This window comes from Phyllobates terribilis, unplaced genomic scaffold (assembly GCF_046119375.1).
Source record: "Phyllobates terribilis strain yellow unplaced genomic scaffold, ASM4611937v1 Scaffold_2__4_contigs__length_985480577, whole genome shotgun sequence".
Lineage (NCBI taxonomy): Eukaryota > Metazoa > Chordata > Amphibia > Anura > Dendrobatidae > Phyllobates > Phyllobates terribilis.
The window spans coordinates 143,998,601-144,025,688 of record NW_027362762.1 but is presented as its reverse complement, the minus strand read 5'-3'; the positions used below and the strand labels follow the sequence as shown (position 1 = coordinate 144,025,688).

The window sequence follows — 27,088 nt, the reverse complement described above, 5'->3', positions numbered from 1 at the left end:
TGCTGCCACCCAATACTGAAATGTTAGACATAAAGTGCTGTTATGGGGCAATTCATCCATTGCACTCTACATATGGCATATACGTAGGACATAGAATGAATGTGGGTACCAAGTCTGAGTCCCGCACCTCCTGTATGCTGAGAACAGGCCGATACTGCCCACACACCCGCTGCATGTTAGACCGGATATTATACTATGATATATTGATATGAACTCTTACCGCCATCATTCTGAAGAGCCGGGATAACCGGTAACAGCACACACTGCAACGATAACATGTCACTGCTGATCTTTATATTGCCGGACAATAATCCTCCAAAATAGTTGATATACCTTTAGAAAAGAAAAAAACAGAGGTGGGTGATAACAATATAAGGCAGTGGAGCTTTTTATAAAGCATATCCGTTACCTCCTATTTATTATGTAAAGTTTTTTTGAGCATTTTTTGCCATTTTTTCCCAGGTTTTGTAAAACGCCTGGTGGTAAAAAAAAGTGCATGTCCCTTGTTTGATGAAGATTCCTCTTGGGATCCGCTTTGAGGGTTTGTGCACATGACGTCTTTTACACGTGGGCTGATCCGCTGAGTGGGAGACGCTACAGAATACGCTGGCATTTTTTTATCCTAAAGCGTCTTTTTTGTGTCTTTTTGGCAGTTTCATTAGTGCTTGCTTTCATTGTTTTTGACTGCCAGATTTTTTTTGAGCAATTTTTTCATCGTTTTTGTAGTGTTTGAACAATGAAGAAACCACTAGCGGTTTCTGAAGCGAAACACTGGGAAAACATTCAAAAATATGTCTAGTCATGTTTTGAGCCTTCCCATTGACTCATATTGTAAAGTACAGAGCGTCTTCCAAGAGGAAAGCACCTGAAAAATGGAAATGTCACTTCTTCATATGTTCATTCTTTGAGCATTCTCTGTGAGCTTTTTCACACGAGCTTTGGAGCGGACCTGGACCCCAAAAAATAAGCATTTCCTAAAGCTTTTGCCGCTTGAAATGGGTCTCAAGAAAACTCCATCTGCACATAGCCTAAGTTATTCAGCATAGTATCATGCAATCAGAAAGCTTCAAAAACTATTCTATTATATAAACAAATATATGAATAACAGAAGTGCCTGAAAAACTTGTATTGTCCAGTCAGCAAAGAAAAGAAACTGCATCCAGAACGGACTGTGAAGACAAATCCTGAAAGCCAGTGGTGTAACTTGAAACTTATGGGCCCCAAAACAAAATCTCCAAAACGGCCCCCAACTATTACAGGTCTTTAATAATAATACTCTTTTTATATGGGGCAAATTGACTTTTTGGCGCCTCTAGTCTCCAGGGTCCGGGTGCAAGTGCAGGTCCAGCACCCATTATAGTTATACCACCTAGGAGTATTTTACTAAAACAATCAATTTCGACAATTTTTTTTTATATCAAATTTTGCATAATTTAATATTGTTACAAATAAAATATCCATTAGGTCACATACAGGAATGAAATAAATAACTGTACTTGTTCTTGGGGTAATTTAGGTAAGAAAAATATGTAGAAAATCATTGTAAGATCAAGGAAAATCCAGGGTTAGTTCATGTTGACTATTAAAATAAATCCCCACATTTGCACCAAATTTCAACATAAAGAAGGACACAAACGAGAAAGCAAAAAAAGTTACAAGCCAGACACTCTTATAAACCGTAATAAGAGATTCCAAGACGAGTCCTCACACTAACAAGCAAGTGACAATTTGAGGACTCTGACATCAGTCCAATTACATAGAGAGGCAATTACCGAAATGAGAGGGTCTATCGATGACATTTTTTCCATGTGTTGTAACAGATGGAGGACTTTAACAACTTCTTGAGAAAATACAAGTACAGCAATGTACAAACATGAGATTTCCAAAGATTCAAATGATTTCCCATGGTAAAAATCGTTACAACGGTTTGAACTGGTTAATATCTCACCAACCCTCACCAGTACAGCGTTTCCTCATATATGTGGTGTTATGAGACAAAAAAACATGGCTATTTCCTTCTCCAGTGCCACTCTTCTCTATGGGCTATACCTGGTATTGTAGCTCAGGCTCGTTAACTTGAAGCATACCTCCACTTTCACAAGAAAGTGACTATAGTGCAGAACTCTACAGTATAATCATTTTCTAAATCACCCTATTACATGTTTTTGCTGATAACCTACAGCACAGATCGCCTGAAGTCTGTGCTTCTGTGCACAGACTTCAGGCCATGCTTGCTATGGGCTAAACTAGCCCTTTTCCTGTTGATAGGCAACCGTCTTCAGTGCGGAAGCGAGCGTCACTGGATCTTACAGTGCTCGCTCCCACAGAGGAGATGTTAGCTAAGAGGAATGAGCAGGACACTGCCTAGTTTAGTACATTCCGCAGCACAGACTTTGGGCGTTCCGTGCTGTGGATTATCAGCAAAAATGTGAAATGGATTGACTATAGAAAAATGATTATACTACTGAGTCCTGCACTGTTATCGTTTTCTTGTGAAAGTTGAGGGGGTTGTCTCAACTTTACATTGGGATAGGTAATAACTTATTGATTGCTAGAGTCCCTTCTGGCAGTCCCATGGACAAGGGATGGTTCCAATGTGCACATTCCCAGCCACTGATCTATTTAAATGGGACACAATAGAGCAGTTTATGTGAGATTGGTGGCGGTCCCAATGGTGGAAGCCATCCTCTGTCCTGGGAATTGATGATAACTTACTAAGCTGGGAGAACCTCTTTAATGGTACTGAATTGTAAGTCTAGACACAGTCCCTAGAGGAGAGTGTCACTGTATTTTTCTAATCCCTTTAAGTGTGCATAAAATGTGTATGGCCTTAAAGGAGGCATGCTAATATAGGTGGTAACTCAACACTAAGGTTATGTGGGTCTCACCAGCTCATGAGGTTTAGAAGACATCTGCCTCTGACTATTGAAAAACACTTTAACCGAAGGACAAGAAGGCGTAATATATCCACTATAATATGGAAAAAAAAGATTTTTTTGACCATCTGGGGTATCAATCTGTTTTTTCTTTCTACTTCACCTCTGATCGAACTGCCAGCAGAATAAATTAACATTACGCCATCGGACCCGACTTTACTAGAAGTTTCCTTGTCATTCCTGTAAGGAAACAAGACTTTACTTTGCCAATCTGTACGGCAGGAAACCAGTTCAGTAAAAAGTATTCTGCTGCTTCTGATAACAGGACACGGGGCAAGTGAATATTTCTCTTTTAGAACAGGAAAAGGTCTCGATTTCCCAACAGTACGGTAGGAAAACAATACTGAAGTGTTCAGGCATTGTATGCGAGCCATGAATAATGCTACGATTGTCAGGTTCACTGACGTTACCGGTTTTTCTGCACTGACCTGCGCTGGGATGGATGAAGCGATGAAGAGACTTTATCTTCACAGAACTTTCTCATGGCCAAAGTGCTGAGGGCCTGATCCACACTGCAAAAGGGAGCGGAAACAAAGCGTGTGAATGACGGCGAAGGGAAGAAGGGAGAGATAGGAGGAAGCACGAAAACTGGAAACAATTCTGCAAAATCATGGAAATAGAATATGTTACTTTAAAAAGTAAAATAACCCATGAGGTTATGAAATGATTCATTTACTTGGCATCTGGCGTGTTTTGCTGATGCTATGTACAACCTATATCTTGGCCGCTGGCAAGGCATTTCGGAAATTCTATAGCTGAAGAACCCCAGTTGCCAATCACTGGTTTACATCATGCAACAGATCTTAGATACATAGTGACTCGCGGCATCTTGAGTAATTATACCGGGTGCGGATAGGCTTTCCTGTGATACAGAATGGATTAGAAGGGCTTCTTCAGCTATAAACCCTTTAGAGCCGGGTTTACGTGCTGGGACTCTGCAAAGACCCAACATGCAATGTGATTATCACGTGTATGACGGTACAGAGTCCATACGCAGCAGATCTTCCCTCAGTAATAATGATTAGAGTCTGACAATAGGAGGCCATTCATTCTTGTGCTGATGACCTGAAATGACTTTTTATCATTTCAGATTGATTTAATTTACTATGGCAACAATCATAATCCACCAAAAACAGTCACTACTTGTAATGACCGCTGGCTGTGATAAAAGAAGTGAAAATAACGCTTCGGCCTCATTCACACGTCTGATTGTTCTGATCAGAGTTTGATCCGATTTTCTTGTACATGGGAAAAGTAAAAAAAAATGTCTCCACCTTTTCCATTCTGTCAGTCTGTTAAAATTGGACCGGACTTGGATGTCATCTAAGTGCAGTCCGATTTTTTCACGGACCCATTCACATGCATTGCCTATTTTGATCCGACCCTTTGATCAAAATCGGACTTGTCTCCACGACATCTCCTCGATTTTATTCCTCCTTTGGTCCATGAAAAATCATGGACATGTGAATGCACTATCACAAGTACAAGTGCTATCCGTGAAAATCAAGGATAGCACTTGTATGTGAAAATCGGACGTGCGAATGAGGCCTAAGGGTGAATTCACGTGATCATTTGGCAAAATTCAAGTCATCCACCTCATCTGATGGTGCAGATTGACATTTTTTCCACAGTCACACTCTAAGGGGTTGAACGTGTTTTATATGAATGTATGTTTCTGAAGGTAGAACCCTCGGGGGCTGCAGTTTAGCCTAGGAAGGGTTAACTGTAACGGTCAGATCAAATTGGGGAGGGGGAACTGAGAGTTCATGTCAAGTTGAAGAAGTGAAAGTCAGTTGTGAGACGTAGTGAGAGGTGACAAGTAGTAGTCACAGGTCAAAGGCTGCTAGGGACAACGTGGGCCTAAAACCTCGGGGCAGTGGACTGCCAAAGAACCCCTCTGTGAGAGTCCCCTTGCTGACCTGGGGACCTCGAGATGGACATCGTGGCACTTGGGCACACTCAGCCTGCTAAGTTGCAGGTAAAAATGGACTCAAACTCTCAGAGGCAGAGGGTGATGGAATCCGAACATACTGCTGGTGGTGGGGAAGAAACCCTAGTGCTAGGGAAGTTAGCAAGAGGGATGCTCTACCCACACTGAGAACCAGGACTAAAGTTGTGTCCAGTATGTGTGGGAAAGACGAAAACCCGTTGGACCTTATCCTTTATGCTTGTTTGTAAGTATTGCCAGGTACCCAGTAAAAGTTTGATTGTTTTTAAGAAATCCATGTCCCCTGGATTGATTGCTGCACTGGTTCCAGAAGAGGAATTCCTAGAATCAGAGGAGGCCGGCTGGCCATAAGTAAGTGTGCAGCACCACACACACAGCAGCACACTGGGATGGGGACACAATTTGTCTGTAGGGTGCCAGAGCAAGCAGAGGCAGCTGCTTGCTCACGACTACCTCGCTCTGGCACCTTACAATGATGTGGAGATGCGTTACCGCTTAAGGACCTTCAAAACTTGCAATTAATCAAGGGACTATTAAAGTATTTGCCTTGGCATCTATCTGTAGGAGTGCACTGCTCCCCTGCCTCCTGGCTTCCTATTTGCCGGGGAGGTGGTGAGCTCCTGCAGATAGACATAACTGTGCTGCTGGTCTGAACTGTGTGCTCTCTGATTCTGCAAGCAGAGGCAGGGGCACTGAAACTTGTTGGATAAAATGATCCAGCCAGCTCTAGAGCAGAGCTTACAATCAGCCACTGCTGATAGACTACAGAGGAGGTGTTTGATAACTTAGGCAATGAGCATTACATCATAGAATTAAAAATTCCTCTTTAGAACAAAGAGGATTTCTAAATAGGTTGCAAATTTCAAAGTTAATTGTTTTTACAAGCACTTTGCAATTTTACCTATTTAACAAGATGAGACAACACCTTTGATGTCTGATTATCTGTCCATCAGACAAAGCTAGATGTGGTAACAAGATCAAAAGCAAGTCTGCAGCTTTATAACTAAGCAGAGATAAAGTTATGGTTTTGGACGGTCTTTATCAAGCACTTAAATTGAATCCATGCTCAAAAACTACCATTATATTAGATTACTCATACTGTCCTCAAAACCTGAGAGATGGATTTTAAATTATTAGTTCTCATCTTTTGATGCTAAGTATGGTGGAACCATGAAATTCAGAACTGGAATTAATGTAACATACTCTTTCTATATCTGTGTGCTATCTTTTTAAATTAAAATACACATTTTTGTACAAGTTCCCTCTAAATTGTAAAGTGCTGCGGAATATGTTAGTGTTAAATAAATAAAAAAATATATTATTAAACGGGTTGTCCACTACCTGTGCAACCTCATTGAAGCTGTCCCCTTTGTGAAATAAAAACACCTCCTGCACTGGATCTGCTCCAGGGATGTCTGCTCCAGGAATGTCGGCTCCAGGTCTCCCAAAGCTTGCTAGACATTGTTATGCCACGTGACCCATGCAGTCAATTGACAGCAGCTATTGGGCTGCCGCGCTCTCACTTCTTCCATTTGTCCAAGGTTCACACTTTCAGATCAAACTTAGACAAGTGGAAGTAGTAGGAGCAGCACAGCCCAATAGTGGCCAATGATTGGCAGCAGGGCTCACGTGGCATAGCAATGTCACACAAGCCCCTGGATAGACAACATCAATAGAGCAGCTCCAGTGCAGGAGGTGAGTATATGGTGTTTATACTTTACAAGTGGAACTACTTAAGTTAAAAAGGAGTTGTCCAGGTAGTGGACAACCCCGTTAATTACTAGGATTATTTTTTTCATATTACAAAAATAGTAGCAATTGAAATTAAGCACAGAATACCTTGCAGACACCTTGCTATAATGCATGTAGGATGCGATTACCACTCCTGTCTTCCCCTGATTTCCCTGGCAAAAGAGAGAAACATTATAAATTCAGGGTGATGCAAGGTACGGTAAAGTGACCTATGTCCAAGGTATAGGGAATATATCATTTATATTATTAACATTTTCTATTTTGTAAATGTTACTTTTTTCTGTACATAACTACGAGGGCAAATGTTCATTAGAGGAATATACTGATCATGCTCTGTGACCTGTGCAGAGGCCACTGTACAGGGAGGGGTAGGAGGTGAGCTGTGATCATCAGTTGTGAATATTGTGATATCTACAGTATATAGGTGATATAAGTCATTGAAATCCTGCTTGTGATGATAATGAGATGTGATCTCTACTGAACAAGAAGTGGCAGCTTAGTTTTAGGCTCAGGCAATACCTTGCAGTGCAGGACAACCACATGCTGTGGGTCACCGTTTAGCCAAGCCTCCATCGCTTTACAAATGGAGCATATTACATCAAGAGGTGGTGCATGGCAGTCTGGCCAGAAAAACTCCTGAACCTAAAAGACCGTAAAAAAGAGTTCATTTATATTATACAATTATAGGTTTTGCTTTTTTTGAGGTGACATGGCTTGAAAAATTCTACATTACATATATAAGGTATGAAAAAGACTGATATGTCAGAATCGCTCTGACAAGTCATAAGAGAGAAGTAAAGCGGGAAAACCAGATCATTGCTGGAGGGAGGGAGGGAGGAGGGTTAGTGAAAGCAATATAAGACAAGAGGTGCTATGTCTGGAGAAGGGGCGGAAGTCAAGGTCACGGACAAGCCCGACTGATCAACCACAAAGAGCTGGTTTGGCAAATAATCAAAATAAAGCAGCTTCCACCAGGTTCACAGGAAGATTGTTCTCATATAGACGCTTATATATTTCCTGTATAATAACCTATTGACAAAAATGAATGAGATTCTGCGGTGGTTTGTGGTGTGTGGGGGTGGGAGGTCGTGGTGGTGAGGCTGAGGGATTATTATGAAGGCTGGAGGGTTGGTGAGATAAGGAAAAAGCACAAGAAGAAGAAAATAATGAGTAATATAAACTAGAAACACTTCAATGCATAGGTGAATAACAAAAATCAAGGCAATGTACTGCTTAATGCACATCATTGTGAAATGTTGGTCTTCCGGACGAGTTTTTCTCAGACAGCACAGAGTCCCATTGAGTAATATCCTAGACTTATTCTCAAAATCAAATCAGCATAGGAAACATTCACGGATATGCGAATAGATCGATGAAACTCTTTGGGTCCATGGTCCATCTGATGAAAATTGGGCAGCACGACAATTTTTCACATGGATGTCACACATACCCCGTATCCTCTTTACCCAGACCCAACGTTGATACTTATCTGTAAGACATTTACCTTTGGGTTGAGCTTTTTAATGTCATGTCTTTTTCTTGACAAGTTAAAAAACTGAAAAAAAACAAAACAAAAACGAAACATAAAAACCATATGAATAACGAATCGAAAGATGAGATAATAGCGATATATAAGCTTATTAAAATAAATGAACAAATGAGCACTGGGGCTAAGGAAATATTTTAGCATTGAGAAAGCCCTATGACCTACATATATTTGGGGTCACATCATAATGTTGCATGATGTCCATTTAGGCATCACACTACATGACCACGGTGGCTAAGTGTTGTGCCATAAGTGGCAGCTATGGTCCTAACAGCTAAGCAGGTGAGCAGCTTCTAGGTTATATTTGTTTTTTTTGTGACAGCTGATGTTACAACCACTATAACTTTTGCAGAGTGTGTGAGAAGCGATCTCTTGGATTTAGATCTACTGCAGAAGTGTTTATTATAAGAGGAACCACTCTCACCAGGTACTTGTCCTCATGTTTGGATCTCAGCATGCTTGCCACCTCCCGCAGATTGCTTCGATATCGCTGTTCTTCCAGGATGGTGGGAAAGAAGACACTAATGATACGTTCAGTGATATATGTCAGGTCCAGGTCATAGCTGCGCTGGATCACTTGATCTAGGCTAAAACTCCTGGAATAAAGAACGTACAGTAGATCTAATGACCACAATAACCTGATAACCTGACACATTTGAGAAAGAGGAAATGAAAGACCACAAGGAGGTTACAGCAGCATGATGCTCATACCCTAATTACAGGGGAACTCAACATAGGACCACCTCGTTGAGAAGACCAACCCCATATCCAGACCAGGGTCTTTGTTACAAATTTTCAATTCCATCATATGTTATCAATAATAGCCGTCTTTGGGGAGACGATCCCTATAAGACCACTTTCTTAATGCAATTTTTGGGTGGTGGTCACAAAGACGCTTCACTGTATATAGTTGAATTTAGTAATCCAGGCTGGGTTGTTTGTATATGAGCAGTACTAAGTCTCTCTCCTCACCTTGGTAGAGAGCTCCTTTGTTTAACATTGAGAGATTTGGTAGAACCCTGAAAAACACAAAACAACTCAGTATACAGCATAGACAGAAGGCAATCACTGTAGTCGTAGTCAGGGGTCAGGAGGCTGAGAAAAATGAGTAACACCCTTATAGAAAATGTCACCATCACCTTAAAACAACGATCTATCTTTCTATCAGCACTCGGAAGCAACCAGCAGTCCAATACAAAATATGGGTGCGAGCCCCAGACCATAACCTTGGGGTCCTTAATAAATAAATTCTGGAAAAAATTCAGCACTCTAAAAACATTGTGTGAAAATAAACTTTAATACACTGGAGAGCCGATTCATTATTGCTCGTGTTTGTCTGGTTTTGTGTGTTTTGAGCCTGTTTTTTGTTTGCTCCATATTCATCTTTTCATTTCCACCTTTTTAAAATGTGTTTGTTCATCTTTATGGGTGGAGATTATTCCTACAAGTACTCTATGATCCCTATGGAGTGATTTTATGTACGCCAGAAATTTTGGTGCTATTTTTGCACTATTTCGCAAACAAGTGAGACTTTTTGCACTAAAAAGACACAAAAAAGTTTAAAGGCAAAAATAAACAACGCCTTTTACTATGTATAAAATTCATGTACTGTGTGTGCCATTTTTAAGAATTTGGCACAAAAAACGGCAATGAACACCACAAGACAAAAGAGAAAGGTGACTTTAAATAAAACTGTTATCTATCTATCTATCACTCTAATTATCTGTATATCTGCTAAATATCTAGTTATCTCTAAAACTCAACTCACGCCCGTTCTCTTTTTAAATCACTTACCAAATTCCCCATAAATTAAGAAGTTATAGAGCATAAGAGGGGCGCCTATAATGACCTATGTGATTATTATCATTAATTATGGGCGCTTTCCATGGCTCTTGGTCTTACACAGGAAAGACTATTACTAAAAACTAGCGGAGGACAGGTACCACTGGGCACGGACTGTGTAGCCCACCATGAATGTGGTTTTATAGGGTTGCATTTATATAAAACCATAAAAGCTCCTGAGATAGGGCAGCACATAAAGGCTGTGGGATCTACTTCAGCACACAATAATCTTGTTCCCATAGTGGATCAGTTATACAATTCTCCGCAGAGCCGCCACTCCCCTCGTTTCCCTCTTGTTTCAGCACAGGATTGCAAAACTCTAATGAGAAAAGTGACTTGTGGTGTTTATTCAGGAGCAACAACAGCACAAAAAGCAGAATAAAGCCAGAAGGTCGTGAATAACAACTACTTCCAGCCAGGAAAGAATTCTCTTCACCATGGCCGATGCTTTACACACCATTGAGTCACTAACATGATTTACATGTAAAGTCCATGTCCAACCCTGGACATATTACTAAAGGTTATATGCATAGCAAAATGAAAGCTTTGGATAAAGGTTTCATTTAATTTCTTGACGGAAACCTACATTACTATCTGTATGATAACCCTGAATTCTAAGTTCTCCTGATTGCTATTGAAAGCAGTCAAGAAACTTCTCACCACACCTCCAAAGTTGGCCATGCACATTAATGTCGGCCAAACCTGATGAATTTGGCCATCTAATGTGTATAGGGCCTGTCTGACGGTCCCCTGTTGGTAGAATGATGCCGGAATAGAACAAGATGGGGCAGCTGAATTTCAACATGCCCAATATTTTTGTTTGTAGGAAAGATAGTTTTACTGAAGTGTCTGGTAGCAGCTTAATCTGCTCTCTTCATATAGAAGACATACATGCTTGACCAAGCCAAGTGTGCATGTGTGGGGCGGGATAGGGAGAGCTGGCTCATGGCAGAAGGAGTGTTGCCCTATTATTAAAACGACATGGGCATTGGCAAACAGATACTAATTTTGCGGTATAGTCAAGCATCTTATAGGGATGCATAGATACATATAGGGCCAGATTTATTATTGCATTTGTGCCAGTTTCTTTTTTTTTAGTTTGCACCAAATTCATCTTTTCATTTGCACCTGTTTTGAAGTCTATTTTATATGTCTGCCTGTCTCATTTTTGTTTAGGTTTTTTCAGATTTTTTTCGTCTAATTTATCAATTGCGACTTTTTAAAAAATTGGAAAATGTGTCACAAATTTACTCCAGTTCTCCCAGGAGTGATTTGATGTACGCTAGAAGTTTTTTTTTTCTGCAATTTTTGCAACTTTTTGCAAAATGTGAAACTTTTTGTGCTAAATAAAAAAAGATAACAAAAAAATAGCAAAAATGGATAAAGACTGAATAAAAAAACAGTTTTTGCCTTTGTGCACAATTCAGGAACCGTGTGCGCTGTTTTGATGAATTTGGAACAAAAAAAACATCAGCGAATAACACAAGACAAAATAAAAGTAACTTCAAAAAATCCTCAAATGTTGAATCGGGCCTATAATATTTAAAAGTGTAAACTGTGGATAAGGAGATGTAGAGTTTTCAGAAGATCTGTATACCACAGTGTGTCCCTGAAATTTCCTTTTTCTCGCCCCTCCTTCTCATCTTCTCTAGAACTGGCTGTGTCACTCTCTCCATATATTCAGCCAAGAAAAACTTCACACAGAATCGCAGCCACGTCCTGCTCATTTCCATCACCCCTTCCTTGCCAGCCCCTCCACTTTTCCCTGCATTTATTAACCCCACTACCTCCTTACCATGTGCTGGATGCATGGGCCGGGAGCTGTTCTTCTCCTCTGCAGGAAAGGAGAGAGGTCAGTATATATATATCAGGTTATATCCCGCATATCCCCATCAACAAAGAGCTCATAAAGGGTCTGACACAAAGGCAACAATTCTCTTAAAATTGATCTTCTTAAATCATTTTTTTCTTACAAATAAAAGAAAAAAATAAATTTGTAAAATTCAGAATGTAATAAAAAATGGATATAGCTCAAGACAATCTAGTACCATGAAATATATATTATAAGCAGCTCAGAGATTTTCTCCAGGAAAGATGGCTGCTAGTTCCCAAATTAATGTACGGCTCAAACAAGAAAGTAGTTTTATTTTTGGTTTTATAGCAATTTCTACTAACATCAATTCATATCAATTAATGTGCAATATCCAGGCCTTGGACTGGCCCACAGGGGAGCTGGTGAATTTCCCGGTGGGCCCCTCTCTAGTAGTAAGCCCACAACCTTCCTACATAAGTAGTAGCTGAAACAATACACTTGATTGACTATGTACAGACAAGCAGAATCGCATCATTCATTTAAAAAACTACAAGTTTATTATTATATAGAAGCATAGGTAAATTTGTGAATGAGCAGTGGGTCCTAGAGTCAATATCACTGGTTGTCCCGAGGCACTCCAGTCTGACATTGAACATATATCCATAGTTCATAGTTATGGGAACTCCTTCATACAGGAAAGTTAAAGAACAGCAATTCTGCCATTCTTTTTTTTGCAGCGGGCAGCCACCTGCCTCTGTCAAACTGCTTAGATACCGTGATTATTAATGACTGTTGCATCTAAAGGGTTAACCAATAAGTGACCAACTCTACAGGTCTGAACATGAAGAGAGCAAAAAAGAAATGGTAATTAAAATATAACCTTTATTATATCTTTTCCATATTGATTGTGTTAGCATGTTCTAGCTGCCATTAAGCATCCAAAACTAACAGTGCAGCCAAAGCTTGGTAGTCTCTCTTTGGCTACACTGTTAGTGTTGGTATGAGGTGCTTAGCACATGACTGACACAATCAATATGTGCAACGTGGCACCGGTTGGTAGCCATTGGCGAGGTACTCGTCTCTTACGCCCCGACACGTTACATGAAGGTGGGGGTCCTGGCTGGGTATGTGGACTTGTGCTATGGGGGCGCTACGCCCTTGCAGGCCGCATGTTACCGGTGACTTTGGTCTGATGGCCTGATAGTAAACAGTTTCTGTCTCTTCACCTTATCCCCTCCCACTCTGGGCTAGTCTCAATCATTAACCCTAACTCTTCCTATTGTTGGGCAGAACACAACACCAACACCATTAACGCACGTTACAGTTCACATTACACAATACAATAATATGTGTGTTCTTCAAGGGGGAAAGCGTTCGATAGCGTGCCACATAATAGGTTGGTATACAAAATGAGAATGATGGGGCTGGGGGAAAATGTCTGCAAGTGGGTAGCTAACTGGCTACAGGATAGAAGGCAGAGGGTGGTTATAAATGGAATATACTCAGATTGGGTAAGCGTCACTAGTGGGGTACCACAGGGGTCTGTACTAGGTCCAATGTTATTTAATATCTTTATTAACGACATAGTCAAATGGGATAAATAGTAAAATATCAATATTTGCAGATGACACAAAGTTATGTAAAACAATTAATACAAAAGAGGACAGTGCAGACCTACAGAGGGATTTGGATAAGCTGGGTAGGTGGAGCATTAAATGGCAAATGAGGTTTAACGAGGAGAAATGTAAGGTCATACATATGGGAAGGAAAAATGGAAGTCACCAGTACTCACTGAATGGGAAATCATTGGGGAAATCAGAGATGGAGAAGGACTTGGGCATCTTGATTGATAGCAAACTAAATTGGAGTGCCCAAAGTCAGGCCGCTGCTGTAAGGGCAAACAGGGTAATGGGATGTATCAGAAGAGGTATAGCTGCAAAGGATGAGAACATTGTTCTTCCACTGTACAAAGCACTGGTCAGACCACACTTGGAATACTGTGCTCAGTTATGGGCCCCAATATATAGAAAGGATATAAATGAGCTTGAAAAGGTACAAAGGAGGGCAACAAAATTAATAAAGGGAATGGAGGGACTGCAATACCCAGAGAGGTTGGCAAAACTAGGACTATTCAGCTTGGAAAAGAGAAGGTTGAGGGGGGACATAATAAATGTGTACAAATATGTTAGGGGACAGTATAGAGACCTTGCCCGGGATTTGTTCAAAAGGAGGGCTATTACGGTAACAAGAGGGCACTCACTAAGACTGGAAGAGAAAAGGTTCCAGCACCAGCATAGGAAGGGGTTCTTTACGGTAAGAGCAGTGAGAATATGGAATTCACTGAGTGAGGAGACGGTAATGTCAGATTCACTACACCAGTTCAAGCGGGGACTGGATGCATTTCTAGATACCAGGCAGATTTCAGCATATACTTAAAAATAGAATAAAATAGTAGGTTGATACAGGGATTTATTCTGACTGCTGGTTTCAGAGTCGGGAGGGAATTTTTCCTCAGGTGAAGATTGGCCAAATCATTTGGGGTTTTTGCCCTCCTCTGGATCAACTTTAGCAATTACAGAACTAACAGGTCGAACTTGATGGACGCAAGTCTTTATTCGGCTTTACTAACTATGTAACTATGTAACTTCCATCTTCTTACATATGGAAAATATATAATAAAGGTTACAATTTAATTCCCATTTCTTTTCTTCTTCTTTTTTTTTTTTTCGTTTGGGCAAGTCTACTAAGTGGTACACAATAAATGTGAATAATGCTTGTAAAAATAAACTAAGGTCGTCTGTCCTCTTCTATTTGTATAACTCTAGTTCACTGCCTTTTGCCCAAGGCCATGGTCGCGGCAGCTTGTCCATTGTGTCTGTACAGCGAACAGTGCAGCAGTCTTTTTTTTCTGAATGATGCCATAAAAAGGAGGTGATTCTAAAGAAGTCCCCTGAGTGGCCACTGATAGGCGAGATCGTTAGCAGGTCGTTAAACTCTGACCTGGTCATGTGGTGGACATTCAGGTACAGGACTTACTACAGTTTAACTGTGTCTTTCAGATAAAATATTCCCTGTGAATATACAATGGAGGCTTCTACAAAAAGCAGAGAGCTTATATAAAAAACACGAGTAATTGATACAGAAAGTTTATTAGAAAGTTGGATAACTTTTATATCATATTTGCTGAAACCGAAACACTTCTATAATATTATTGGAGGAAGGGTCCTGAAGTGAGATGAGACCACTGTGCACCTATTTTAGGTGTTTCTGCTACCCAAACAAATGACATCCAAGAAAAATGTATGGACAACCAACTCACCATGTCAGCAGGTGGGGGAGAAGAACAACCTGGGGGTACCTGAAACAGGGGAGTAAGAGTATGGGTCATGAAACAAGGTAAAATAGAAGTGGAATAAAACATACACTATAAAGCAACAAAACTATTGGGACACCTTGACATTACACCTACAGGAAATTATATGACATCCCATTTTAAATCCATAGGTATTAATATGAAGTTGGTCCCTAACTACATCCACTCTTCTGGATTTCAGGATTTCTACAAGATTTTGGAGGTGTCTGTGGCACTTTTTGCCCATTTGTCCAGAAAAGCATTTGTGAGGTCAGACACTGTTGTGGGACGAGAGAGCCGGGCTCACAAACCCAGACTCGTCCATCTGACTGCCACATAGACAAGTGCAATTCAGCAATTTACAGATGTCATCTGCTCTAGAATCCAGAGGTGGCAGCTTTACACCACTCTAACGTTTGGCATTGGTTGGTGATGTAAGGTTCGCATGCTGCTGCTTGGCCATGGTAACCCATGTCATGAAGCTCCTGGATCAGCAGAGAATTCTTGACTTTTATGGACTATGCGTCTCAGCACTAGGCTATTCCGCTATGTAAATTTACGTAGTGTCAACTTCATGGCTTGCTGCAGCTCCTCCACTCATCTATAATACCACTCATAGTTGGTGGTGGAATACTTAGAAAGTAAGAAATGTCAAGAACTGACTTTTTACTTTGGTGACATTCTATTTCAGGACCATGGGACAGAATGAAAACCCTGAATTCAAAGATTAAGACGTGTGTCCCAATACTTTTTTCTATATGGTGTATTTCCTATAAACATCTTATTGCATTAAGATATAACATAGGAGATCTGTGATCAGTACTAGACAAGCACACATCAGATCACTGGAAACAATCCAAATGACCACTCATTACTACAGAAGACAACACGACTAATGGGCAATGAGACATTCGCCACTGACTAAAGGACCACATACCTAGACTAATGTCGGCCAAGCTCGCCAATATCAATAGGTTCGGCAGACAATGTAATGTGTTTATTGGTGCCGATGACTGAGTATCGAGAAGCTATTGATCTGGTATGTCCTATTTTGAACAGCTGATTGTATTGTTCTCCCAGAAATAAGTCGGCAGACATGTCAGAGAGCAGCTTTCTCGTAGATGACACAATAGAGCTCAGCCAAGCCAGCGCTCCTGTGCATGGGAGACTTGGCTTAGCTAACTGTTGGCCAAACAATCGGCTGTAGCATAGTTCGGCAGACAGTCATCTAATGTGTATGGCCGCCTTTTTTCTCCAGCATGGTAGACACAACCCTTCCTTTAAACTATGGAACATGTGCAGCTTTACACATACACCATAATAATTATTACTGTACAGATTTATAAGGTTCCACAATGAGATGCAATGTACATTGCTACACATCAAATCAGCTTTGGACACTTAATATCAAGCATTTTGTAGACTTTGGCACCGCAGGACATTAAATCATAAATAAAGAGTTAAAGACGAAGATTGCTCACAGTATCAGCAGAAATAAGAATAGCTACCAATATTAAGTAATGATTCAGTAGGTTTGTTTGCTTTTATAACATGGCAATGAGGGAAATTTAATATAAAACTACTGATCTAGTATATATCTATAAAAGGCAACCATGACTAGTTATCGGCACCCTAATATATTAGGATTTATATACAGTGCAGCATTCTGGCGGGTTCACCCAATGTATTCATAGGTTCTCAGTAAAAACTTGCATTCCCCATTAAATGACAATGGCATTTTGCCCTACAATTCGGCATGGTTTTATTCCTCAGATTTTACTCCTGGAAGTGTATGCATTACTTGACACCTGGCCATGACTGCTGCCCCTATCAATAGTGTGTTTCCCTGCAGATCCTCAAAGTCAGCCCTCATTGCAAGTGTCCCATTGTTTAGGTACATGCATCTTAGACAGGTTATTAATTTAGCCATAAATTTGCAGGAAGAATAACAGATGGGCAGCACAATGCAACGTTCTAAGACAAAATACCCTAACATTGTCATTTTATTAGGAATACAAGTTTATAGTAATACAGGAGAACTGATGTATTGGTACCCAGAATTCACCCCAAAATTGGGAAATTTAATACACCACACATGTCATTGGCTCTTGAAAATAGACAATTTCTAAAACATTAAGCCATCCCATCTCCATGGGACAGGTGTAAGAGAGTGTCAGTGACAATCATGCTCTTTCTCCTCTCTAATAAAACAGGTACGCTTCCGTGTATTACGTATGTATTTCAAGTGCATAGAATATCACAGGCACCAATGTAAATTATGTTATAGGAATAATTTATAGAATGTTTTAAATACTACTGATGTGGATGACTCAATGTGTTCTGATAAATGTATAATGTCCTGATGTATTAGATATAGGGAAAGGATAAGAGATAAGACATAGAATATAGGTTTAGCTTTAGATTTTAGATAGGACTGGGAGAAGTGCAGTGGTGGGCACTGTAGATTCAGGAACTAGATAGGTATAGGATAGGAACAGTTAAGTGTTAGGGAACAAACCCAATTTGGGAGGGGCAGAAGTAGTTAAAAAGGGAAATACTTCCAGCTTTGAGCAAAGATGAGAGGATTAGATAGAAAGAGTGATTAGTGAAGTCCAAGGCCAGAGGGCTGAGGAGCACAAGACAGTATGAACTTGTGGGCAGAATGCGGACGGCCGCCACTAACTTTAGCGGACTTTCCCGGGACATCCGGGGCCTATGGCCCAAACTAAGCGTGGGGGAGCCTGCCTGACTCTCTTCCCAGAAAGGGAAGCCATATAAGGAAAGCGGGTCGGAACCCATGAAAGCCGTGAAGCCGGGCAAAGTATTCCAAGGGCCAGGGGCGCCAGACCAGGAAAGGATAACTCAGGATGAAAAAGAAGTGAATGCAACATCGTACTGTGCTGTGACAAAGATGGAGTTTGGACTTTTCAGTAAAGTTAATTTGTTTGAGAAGGGTCAAGAGTCTCCTGTTCAATGTGCGGCTGTTCCTGGATCCAGAATTGAGAAGTCAGCAAAAGCCTCAGGGAAGACCATAAGTGTTATAATGTACACCCACAGCACTAGGGAAACGGGACATTATTTACTTGTGGGTGCCAGTGTGTGGGAACAAAGCAGCCCCTCGCCTATGACTACCACCCTGGGCACCTTACACAGGGGACAACTTACTGAATGCTGGGACTTTGACTCTTTAGACGCCCCATGATCAGTAAGTTACCCCCAATTCTATAGACAAAAGACAACTTAATAATTTTAGGAATAACCTTTTAACCATTACTCTTGCATAATACATAATAAAACCTAACCCTAATAAAGAGAAATATACCAAGGCAATATACCGTATTTCAAATAAAACATTATCGAAAATCTAAAAAGCTAAAATTCTGTACCCTATAAACCACATGTCTCTTCTAGATGGTCTCAGGTGTATGGGCTCACTTTTGGGTGTATTTTGATCTTTTTTAGAGCAATTAGATCCCACTGATACTAATCCACTAAATACATGTGAAAACAAGACCAATGAATGGAAGAATAAACATTCGGAGTCACAGCCCTTCGAAAACCAAGGGGTCTCGTGTACAGATCCCACAAAAGATCTTTATCCAGCAGCACATATAAACTTTGGCTTAATAGTAGGTGAGCTGAAACTTCACAGGGCTCAAATTTATATATAGACTGCCCTGGGAAAACCAACATACAAGACTCCTGTAGAGATGCCACAAAGGATCTTTATCTAGTAGGTGAGTTCATAATTCACATGGGCGCAGGTTTATGGGCAGACAGGGTCCCTCCACCCATGGTTCGGACAGGAGACCCTTTCACATCAACTCTCTGTAAAAAAGAATATCCAGCAACTCCACCTTATCCTGAGTGACAGTGATAGGGATGAAAAACTCCTTAAAAAAGTACTATGAAATGTGCACAGTATAGTTGTGCTCAAAAGTTTACACACTCCGGCAGAATTTTCCTTTCTTGGCCTTGTTTCAGAGAATATGAATGATAACAAAAAACATTTTTCTCCACTTATGGTTATTGGTTGTGTGAAGCCATTTATTATCAAACTACTGTGTTTTCTCTTAATGACAACCAAAAACATCCAAATGACCCTGATCAAAAGTTCACATACCCTGGTGATTTTAGCCTGATAACATACACAGAATTTGACATAAATGGGTTTGAATGGCTACTAAAGGTAACACCCTCACCTGTGACCTGTTTGCTTGTAATCAGTGTGTGTGCATAAAAGCTGCGTGTGTTTCTGGGATCCAGACAGACTCTTGCATCTTTCATCCAGCCACTGACGTTTCTGGATTGTGAATCACGGGGAAAGCAAATGAATTATCAAAGGTAGTTGAACTGTATAACACAGGAAAGGGATACAAAAAAAATATCCAAGGAGTTGATAATGCCAGTCAGCAGCGTTCAAACTGTGATTAACAAATGGAAAATCAGTGGCTCAGTAAAAAACAAACCACAGTTAGGTAGACCAACAAAAATTTCAGCCACAACTGTCAGGAAAATTGTTCGGGATGCAAAGAAAAACCCACAAATAACATCAGCTGAAATTCAGGACTCTCTGAAAACTAGCGGTGTGGCTGTTTCAAGATACACAATAAGGAGGCACTTGAAGAAAAAAGGGCTGCATGGTCGAGTTGCCAGAAGAAAGCCAATACTGAGCAAATGCCACAAAGTATCTCGCCTACAATATGCCAAACAGCACAGAGACAAGCCTCAAAACTTCTGGTCATTTGGAGTGATGAGACCAAAATTGAACTTTTTGGCCACAACCATAAACGTTACATTTGGAGAGAGGTCAACAAGGCCTATGATGAAAGGAACTCCATTTCTACAGTAAAGCACGGAGGAGGATCGCTGATGTTTTGCGGATGTGTGAGCTACAAAGGCCCAGGAAACTTGATAAAAGTTGAAGGAAAGATGAATGCAGCACGTTATCAGCAAATACTGGAGGCAAATTTGCAGTCATCAGCCCGGAAGCTGCGCATGGGACGTACTTGGACGTTCCAACATGACAACGATCCAAAACACAAGGACAAGTCGACCTGTCATTGGCTAAAGCAGAACAAAGTGAAGGTTCTGGAGTGGCCATCTGTCTCCTGACCTGGAGGCTTTTTGCCAAGAAGAATGGGCAGCTTTACCATCTGAGAAATTAAAGAACCTTATCCACAACTACCACAAAAGACTTCAAGCTGTCACTGATGTTAGAGGGGGCAATACACGGTAGTAAGAACTGGGGTATGTGAACTTTTAATCAGGGTCATTTGGATGTTTTTGGTTGTCATTAAGATTTAAAAAGAGAAAACACAGTAGTTTGACAATAAATGGCTTCACCCAACCAATAACCATGGGTGGAGAAAAAGTTTTTTTGCTACCATTCATATTCTCTGTAACAAGGCCAAAAAAGGAAAAATTCTGCTGGGGTATGTAAACTTTTGAGCACTTTATATTAAATTGATAATTCAAAGTGTTAGCTATCCAAAAATGTTCTTCAAAACCTTACAAGTACCCCCTGCAAGAGGGAATTAGGGGTAATCATGGACAGAATGAGGCTTTCCACATAGATGAATTACTTAATCAGAGGGTGTGTTCACATTGAGGTTTTTTGCTGAGATTTTACTACAGAAACAAAGTTTATTAGGAGGATTTGGGAGAGTTTCTGATCTAAAACTCATCAAAAAGACTCAGTATGAACACACCCAAAAAGTGTGTTTCACCCTGAGTGTTTTGGAGCAGACATTCTTAAACTCTCCAAACTAAGCTCAAGGTTTTTAAAGAGTTTATAATCAAAAAACAGAGCAAAGAAAAACTCAGTGTGAACAAACTCTTAAGGTTTGTGCACATTGCTTCTTTATCAGCCAGATTTTGCCTGCAACCTACCTGAAAAAGTACTAAAAAACGGAAATAAAGAATTAATATGACATGCAGTGTCAAAATGACTTGCTGTTCATATGTTCAGTTTATTTAAATTTTTTTTAACCACTTCAGACTTTGAAAGTCATGAAGCGGCTGAAAGAAGAGACCTAACCATTTTTCAAGTGGCTTCACCACTATTTTACATGTACAGTTTAAAAGAAAAAGATGCTGACGGCAAAGCCACCACAAAAATGACTACAAAGACAACAAAGAGGAAATGCTCCTTGTTTCGAGAATCTTTTAAAAACTTTTTTCATTTTCTGAAGTGCTTCCTGAAGCAGTTTTGAAGAGTGAACCATTATTTTTTCTCCTACAGCGTTTTTAGCTGGCTTTTGATTAGACAGTGCCTAGTTTGGAGCGGATTCCATCTGGATCTGGTTCAAAGAGGTCACATGCAATTATTTTTCTCCCATCAGGTGATTTTCAAACCCTGAAGAGGAAAAAAACATTCAAAAGACTGAACATAAGAACAGCAAAGTTGTTTAAAGTGGTTCCTAGACATATAATAGGAAGATTATTTGAAGCATTTTTTAATTATTTATTCAGCACCTGATCCAAAAAACTCATGAAAAACACTTTTTGGTGCAGCTGTATATTATTAACATGCAGGTTATTTCTATGGACCAGGCTGCGATAGGTGGTTAGATGGCACCTCACGTGGCCTCCAGGAAGACAAGAAGATCAGACAAGAAAAACATCTTTCTTTTGGATCCTTTATTTAACTTTGTGCCAGCCCTTAGTTAAGGGTCTTCCTGGTTTTGAAAGTTGTCCAAACACAGATGTACGAGTTAGACAACCCGTGTGATGCACCATGTAGTTGGCATAGCACAGCCGATCATCCACCTGGTATTAGAGCAGCCACGTTACGCAAGTTTTGCACATTTCTTTTGCTCCAAATGCTACATCATAAATGGGAATCACAGGACAAAAATATCAGCAAACAATCTGAGAAGAACCTCACCTTTCCTTCACATTTCTTGTGACTCGTAATCTTGCAGACTGGAAAACATGTAGGGAAAAGCAGCGCATTAGATGGGACCGACCATTTGTCAATAACATACGGAGAAATTGCTGTTAAATTGTACTGTGTGTGTTGAAATGTCCGTATCTGCCTCATCCTGGATCTTATACATCAAAACCATCTTCATACGGGCAATATCCCCACGCATTTCATGACATTTACAAGCACATATTTCACCATCAAAAATACCCATGCTTTTTTAATCTGCTTCTTGAATTTTTCTGCAGGACATTAACTAAACAGATCTGTAAAAATAAATTATTCTAAAAACTTGGTCCTGGCTCCCTGATTTATTTTTTTCTATTAGGTCTTTTTTTTTTCTGGTTCCTGGATTTCTATATTTCTCAAAACCTAAAAAACAAATGGGACTTCCCAAGAAAACTCACAATGCCACCAAGTTATACCCATGAAAAGTCCCTCAGGATCTTGGCCACCTCTCACAGAATTAAAGACAATATCCCCATATCTTACATCTATAACAATACACCAAGCAGGGAAATAACTAAAGGGGGAGTAAAGGTCATGATTGGAGCCTGAGAGGGTCTAAAAGTTCTCTAAGTGTTCACCAGGACTAAAACTGACATATTAGGGTACGTTCTTACATACAAATTTTGTGCAGCGTATTTTATTATGAAAGACTGACTGTTCTCAGTGGGAGAATTCCACAAACCTTTTGGACTTTATACCTGAGAATACTAGGATAAGAATTTTCTATATGATTTTCAAGATTCATAAGCCGGGCACTCACTGAAAAAATCTCAGGATGGGTAGAGAATGTTCTTCAACCGCTGGTAAGAAAAACAGCCAGATATTTACAGGACACCACAGACCTTTTGAAAAAGCTATCTACAATAGGTCCCCTCCCCAAGTGTGCCATCTTAGTCACCATGGATGTGAAATCCCTATAATCTAACAACCCACATGAAGATGGACAAACCGCCTGCAAAATGTTTCTGGAAGCTAAAGGGATCCCTTCTGAGTCTGTATTAAAACTCACCAGATTTATCCTCACACATAACTTTTTCTGTTTCGGAGAGGATCTGTACTCACAATGCACTGGAACTGCTGTTGGCAACAAAATAGCACCCAAATATTCCAACCTTTTCATTGCTTAACTGAAGAATGACTTTTTATCACCCTGCTCCATCAAACCCTTGTCCTATTTTCGTTACATCGATGACATATTAATAATTTGGACTGAGACTGAACAACTTATAAAATTCGATAAAAGATTCAATATCTTTCATCCCACCATAAACTTGACATTGGACCACGCAAATACAGAAATCAACGTTTTGTATACCACCATAAAATTCAAAATGGTTCAATGCAGACATCCGTATATCAGAAACCAACTGACCGGCCCACATACCTCAGATAGGACAGCTTCCACCCGAAACACATTAAAAAGTCAATTTACAGCCAGGCCCTCAGATATAATTGTATGTGATAGAGAAAGCAGAAAAATCCAGCTCACAGATAAAGTCCAAAAAAGTGCATTTTATTTTCCAAGGTACATGAAGCAAAGATTAAAATTGTGTGTTCACAAAAAGAGAATGCAAGCATCTTTTGACGCGTTTTGAGCGGCAAGCGCTCTTTGACAAAGATCTGGGGCCGAGTGAGTGTAGCATCGGCATCTCTGCCACATACTAGGCAGAGACGCCGTCCCTCTCACCTCCCCGCTCCTGGTGCGGCGTCCTCCAGCGCTTCTCTCCCCGCTGCTTCCGGCACGCGCTCCTTCCCCGGCAGTGTGCTTAGGGCGCGCGCTCCCCCTCTCTTAAAGGGACCGCGCGCGCCGTCCTAAGGAGTCCCCGGCCAATTGCCGGAGGACCTCCCATATTTTAGGCACCTCCTCCAAAATGGAGGGGCCCGAGCAATGTTGTTGCAAAGCCTTCACTCTGCTTCAGCCCTCAGGTCCCGTTACCAGTTACCAGCCAGTCACCTGCCAGATTCCTGCTTGTTACCTGCCAGTCACCTGCCGGATTCCTGCCTGTTACCTGCCAGTTACCTGCCTGATTCCTGCTTGATACCTGCCTGATTTCCGTTTACCTGCTTGCAAGCCTGCGGTCCGACGGTCTGCTTTCCTACACCTGTCAGTCTGTCTATGGACCAGCCTGCTCGCTCACCTGGGAGCGCTCATCTGCTACCTCCCTGCTAGCCTACCTGGAGGCTCCGCCGTCACTTGCCGTGACCACCTGCCTGTCCAGAGACTCTCGCCTGCTCACCTGGGAGCGTTCATCTGCTACCTGTCTGCTAGCCTACCTGGAGGCTCTGCCGTCACTTGCCGTGACCACCTGCCTGTCCAGAGACTCTTGCCTGCTCACCTGGGAGCGCTCACCTGCTACCTGTCTGCTAGCCTACCTGGAGGCTCTGCCGTCACTTGCCGTGACCACCTGCCCGTCCAGAGACTCTCGCCCGCCCACCTGGGAGCGCTCACCAGCCACCTGCCTGCTGTCCTTCTACCCAAAGACTGTCCCTGTCACTTGCCGTGAGTACCCGTCCTTTTACCCAGAGACTGTCCCTGTCACTTGCCGTGACTACCTGCCCCTCTACCCAGAGACTGTCCCTGTCACTTGCCGTGACTACCTGCCCGTCTTCCCTGGGAGCCACCCGCTTCCTTACATGGACTGCCCCCTTGTATAGTTGCACAGAGGTTCCACCTCCCAGACCCGTTACAGTTTGCTCGGGCCATGGAACCCGGTGGCCCCCAGATCTCCGATCTGCACCAGGAAGTCTTACGTCAGAAAACTCAGCAGGAGGTGGTACTGTCCTATCTACGGTCCGTTAACTCTCGTCTAGGCGCATTGTGTGACTTATCTATGTCTACCTCTGGTCCAGCCGTGCCCATTCCTGCGGTACCGCAATCCAGTCCCTTCATGGTACCCGACTATGGACCTCGGCTTCTGGCACCTCCACGCTTTGCCGGCGAACCTACTTTAGCTCGGGGTTTCATAAACCAGTGCACCCTGCACTTTGAGCTATTGGCATACCAGTTCATCTCCGACCGAGCCAAGGTGGCCTTCATCATGTCCCATCTTACTGGGGAGGCACTGGCATGGCTAAATCCCCTGTGGGAGAGAGGGGATCCCCTGGTGTCCGACCTGTCGTCTTTCCTCGCTGCTTTCCGGAAAGTCTTCGATGAACCTGGACGGAAAACCTCTTCTGCCTCCTCACTGCTACGTCTCCGCCAAGGGAGTCTCACCGTGGGCCAATATGCCATACGGTTCCGCACCCTCGCTTCTGAGCTTGCCTGGGAAAATGAGGCTCTGGTGTCCGTCTTCTGGGAGGGTCTTTCCGGTCGGATTAAGGACGAGTTAGCTGGTCGGGACATTCCTACCACTCTGGATGACCTGGTGTCACTAGCTACCCGGATTGGCATCCGGTTCCAAGAACGTGCCAAAGAGACTACCTGGGAGCAAGACTTTTCTTGCTCTGCTCCTACTTCCCTGAGACCTGCCTCTCAATCAGTCACTCCGCGGGCGCCCTCGCCTGAACCTATGCAGATCGACCAGACCAAGATGGTCAAATCTCGCCAAGAATCTCGCCGAGCCGAGGGAAGCTGTTTCTATTGTGGCAGTATGGAGCACTTCATCCGTTCCTGCCCGGAGAAGCCGGGGGTACGCCAGTGTCTAGGACCGCTCGGAGAGGTCGTCCTAGACAAAAGTAAGCCCTCTCCGTCTCTGACTTTACCGGTCTCTATTGCTTGGGGAGAAAACCGTCACTTTGAACTTGCCCACCTGGATTCTGGAGCTGCTGGAAACCTCATCTCCCAGTCTCTGGTAGAGAGATACCGTATTCCCACCAAGTCCCTGGCTGAACTATTATCAGTCGCCTCCGTGGATGGAAGACTTCTCTCGGAGACCATCCTGCTCGTCACTGAACCCATAACCCTGCAGGTGGGAATGCTGCACTCTGAGGAAATCTCATTCCATGTGTTGTCCGGACTTTCTCACTCCCTGTTGCTAGGTCTACCTTGGCTCCAGACACACGAACCCGTATTGAACTGGCGATCCGGTGAAGTACTCCGATGGGGTCCAGACTGCCATAGGACCTGCCTGGTTCCGGTCCGCCCAGTTCGCCCTCCGCCTACTCCAGCTAATTTACCAGGTCTCCCGGCTCCTTACTGGCCCTATGTGGACGTCTTCGGTAAGAAGGAAGCAGAGACGTTGCCACCCCATAGGCCATATGACTGCCCGATCGACCTGGTACCTGGCACCACTCCTCCCCGTGGGCGTATCTACCCGTTGTCTGCAGCCGAGACCCGGGCCATGTCTGAGTACATTGAAGAGAATCTGGCTAGGGGATTTATCCGGAAATCTACCTCCCCGGCTGGAGCCGGATTCTTCTTTGTCAAAAAGAAAGACGGCTCGCTACGCCCCTGTATTGACTATAGAGGACTCAATCAGATCACGGTTAAAAATAAATACCCCCTTCCGCTCATCTCTGAGTTATTTGATCGTCTTAAAGGCGCCAGGATCTTCTCCAAGCTGGATCTACGTGGAGCTTATAACCTGGTCCGTATCCGTCAGGGAGACGAGTGGAAAACAGCATTTAATACCCGGGACGGACACTATGAGTACCGTGTGATGCCCTTCGGTCTCTGCAATGCTCCCGCCGTCTTCCAAGAACTGGTCAACGACATCTTCCGTGACCTTCTTTACTCCTGCGTGGTGGTATACCTGGACGACATCTTGGTCTTCTTTCCGGATCTTCCCACACACCGGAGGGATGTTCGTCAGGTCCTGCTTAGGCTCAGGCAGAACCACCTCTATGCTAAATACGAGAAGTGCCTTTTTGAGCAGACCTCTCTTCCTTTCTTGGGCTATGTTATCTCCCAGACAGGCTTGCGAATGGATCCCGAGAAGCTCTCTGCTGTCCTAAAGTGGCCCCGTCCGGAGGGCTTGAAGGCGATACAGCGATTCCCGAGCTTCGCTAATTACTATCGTCTCT

The 27,088-nt window shown here is 42.2% G+C and overlaps 1 protein-coding gene across 5 annotated transcripts in view; it reads right to left on the bottom strand.

The window, feature by feature from the left end:
• Nucleotides 1–27,088, bottom strand: part of TNS2 (tensin 2) — a 180,121-nt gene that overhangs the window by 38,637 nt on the left and 114,396 nt on the right. For 4 of the 5 annotated variants that reach the window (XM_073662925.1, XM_073662929.1, XM_073662927.1 and 1 more), the window contains 10 exons: nt 22,079–22,116; nt 15,157–15,195; nt 11,820–11,858; nt 9,155–9,201; nt 8,607–8,778; nt 8,141–8,191; nt 7,156–7,278; nt 6,724–6,788; nt 3,365–3,448; nt 221–333 (listed from right to left, as the gene is read on the bottom strand). In XM_073662925.1, coding sequence (XP_073519026.1) covers nt 221–333; nt 3,365–3,448; nt 6,724–6,788; nt 7,156–7,278; nt 8,141–8,191; nt 8,607–8,778; nt 9,155–9,201; nt 11,820–11,858; nt 15,157–15,195; nt 22,079–22,116 — 771 coding nt within the window. The remainder of the gene's footprint in view (nt 1–220; nt 334–3,364; nt 3,449–6,723; nt 6,789–7,155; nt 7,279–8,140; nt 8,192–8,606; nt 8,779–9,154; nt 9,202–11,819; nt 11,859–15,156; nt 15,196–22,078; nt 22,117–27,088) is intronic. The other variant, XM_073662930.1, reaches the window with a different exon arrangement.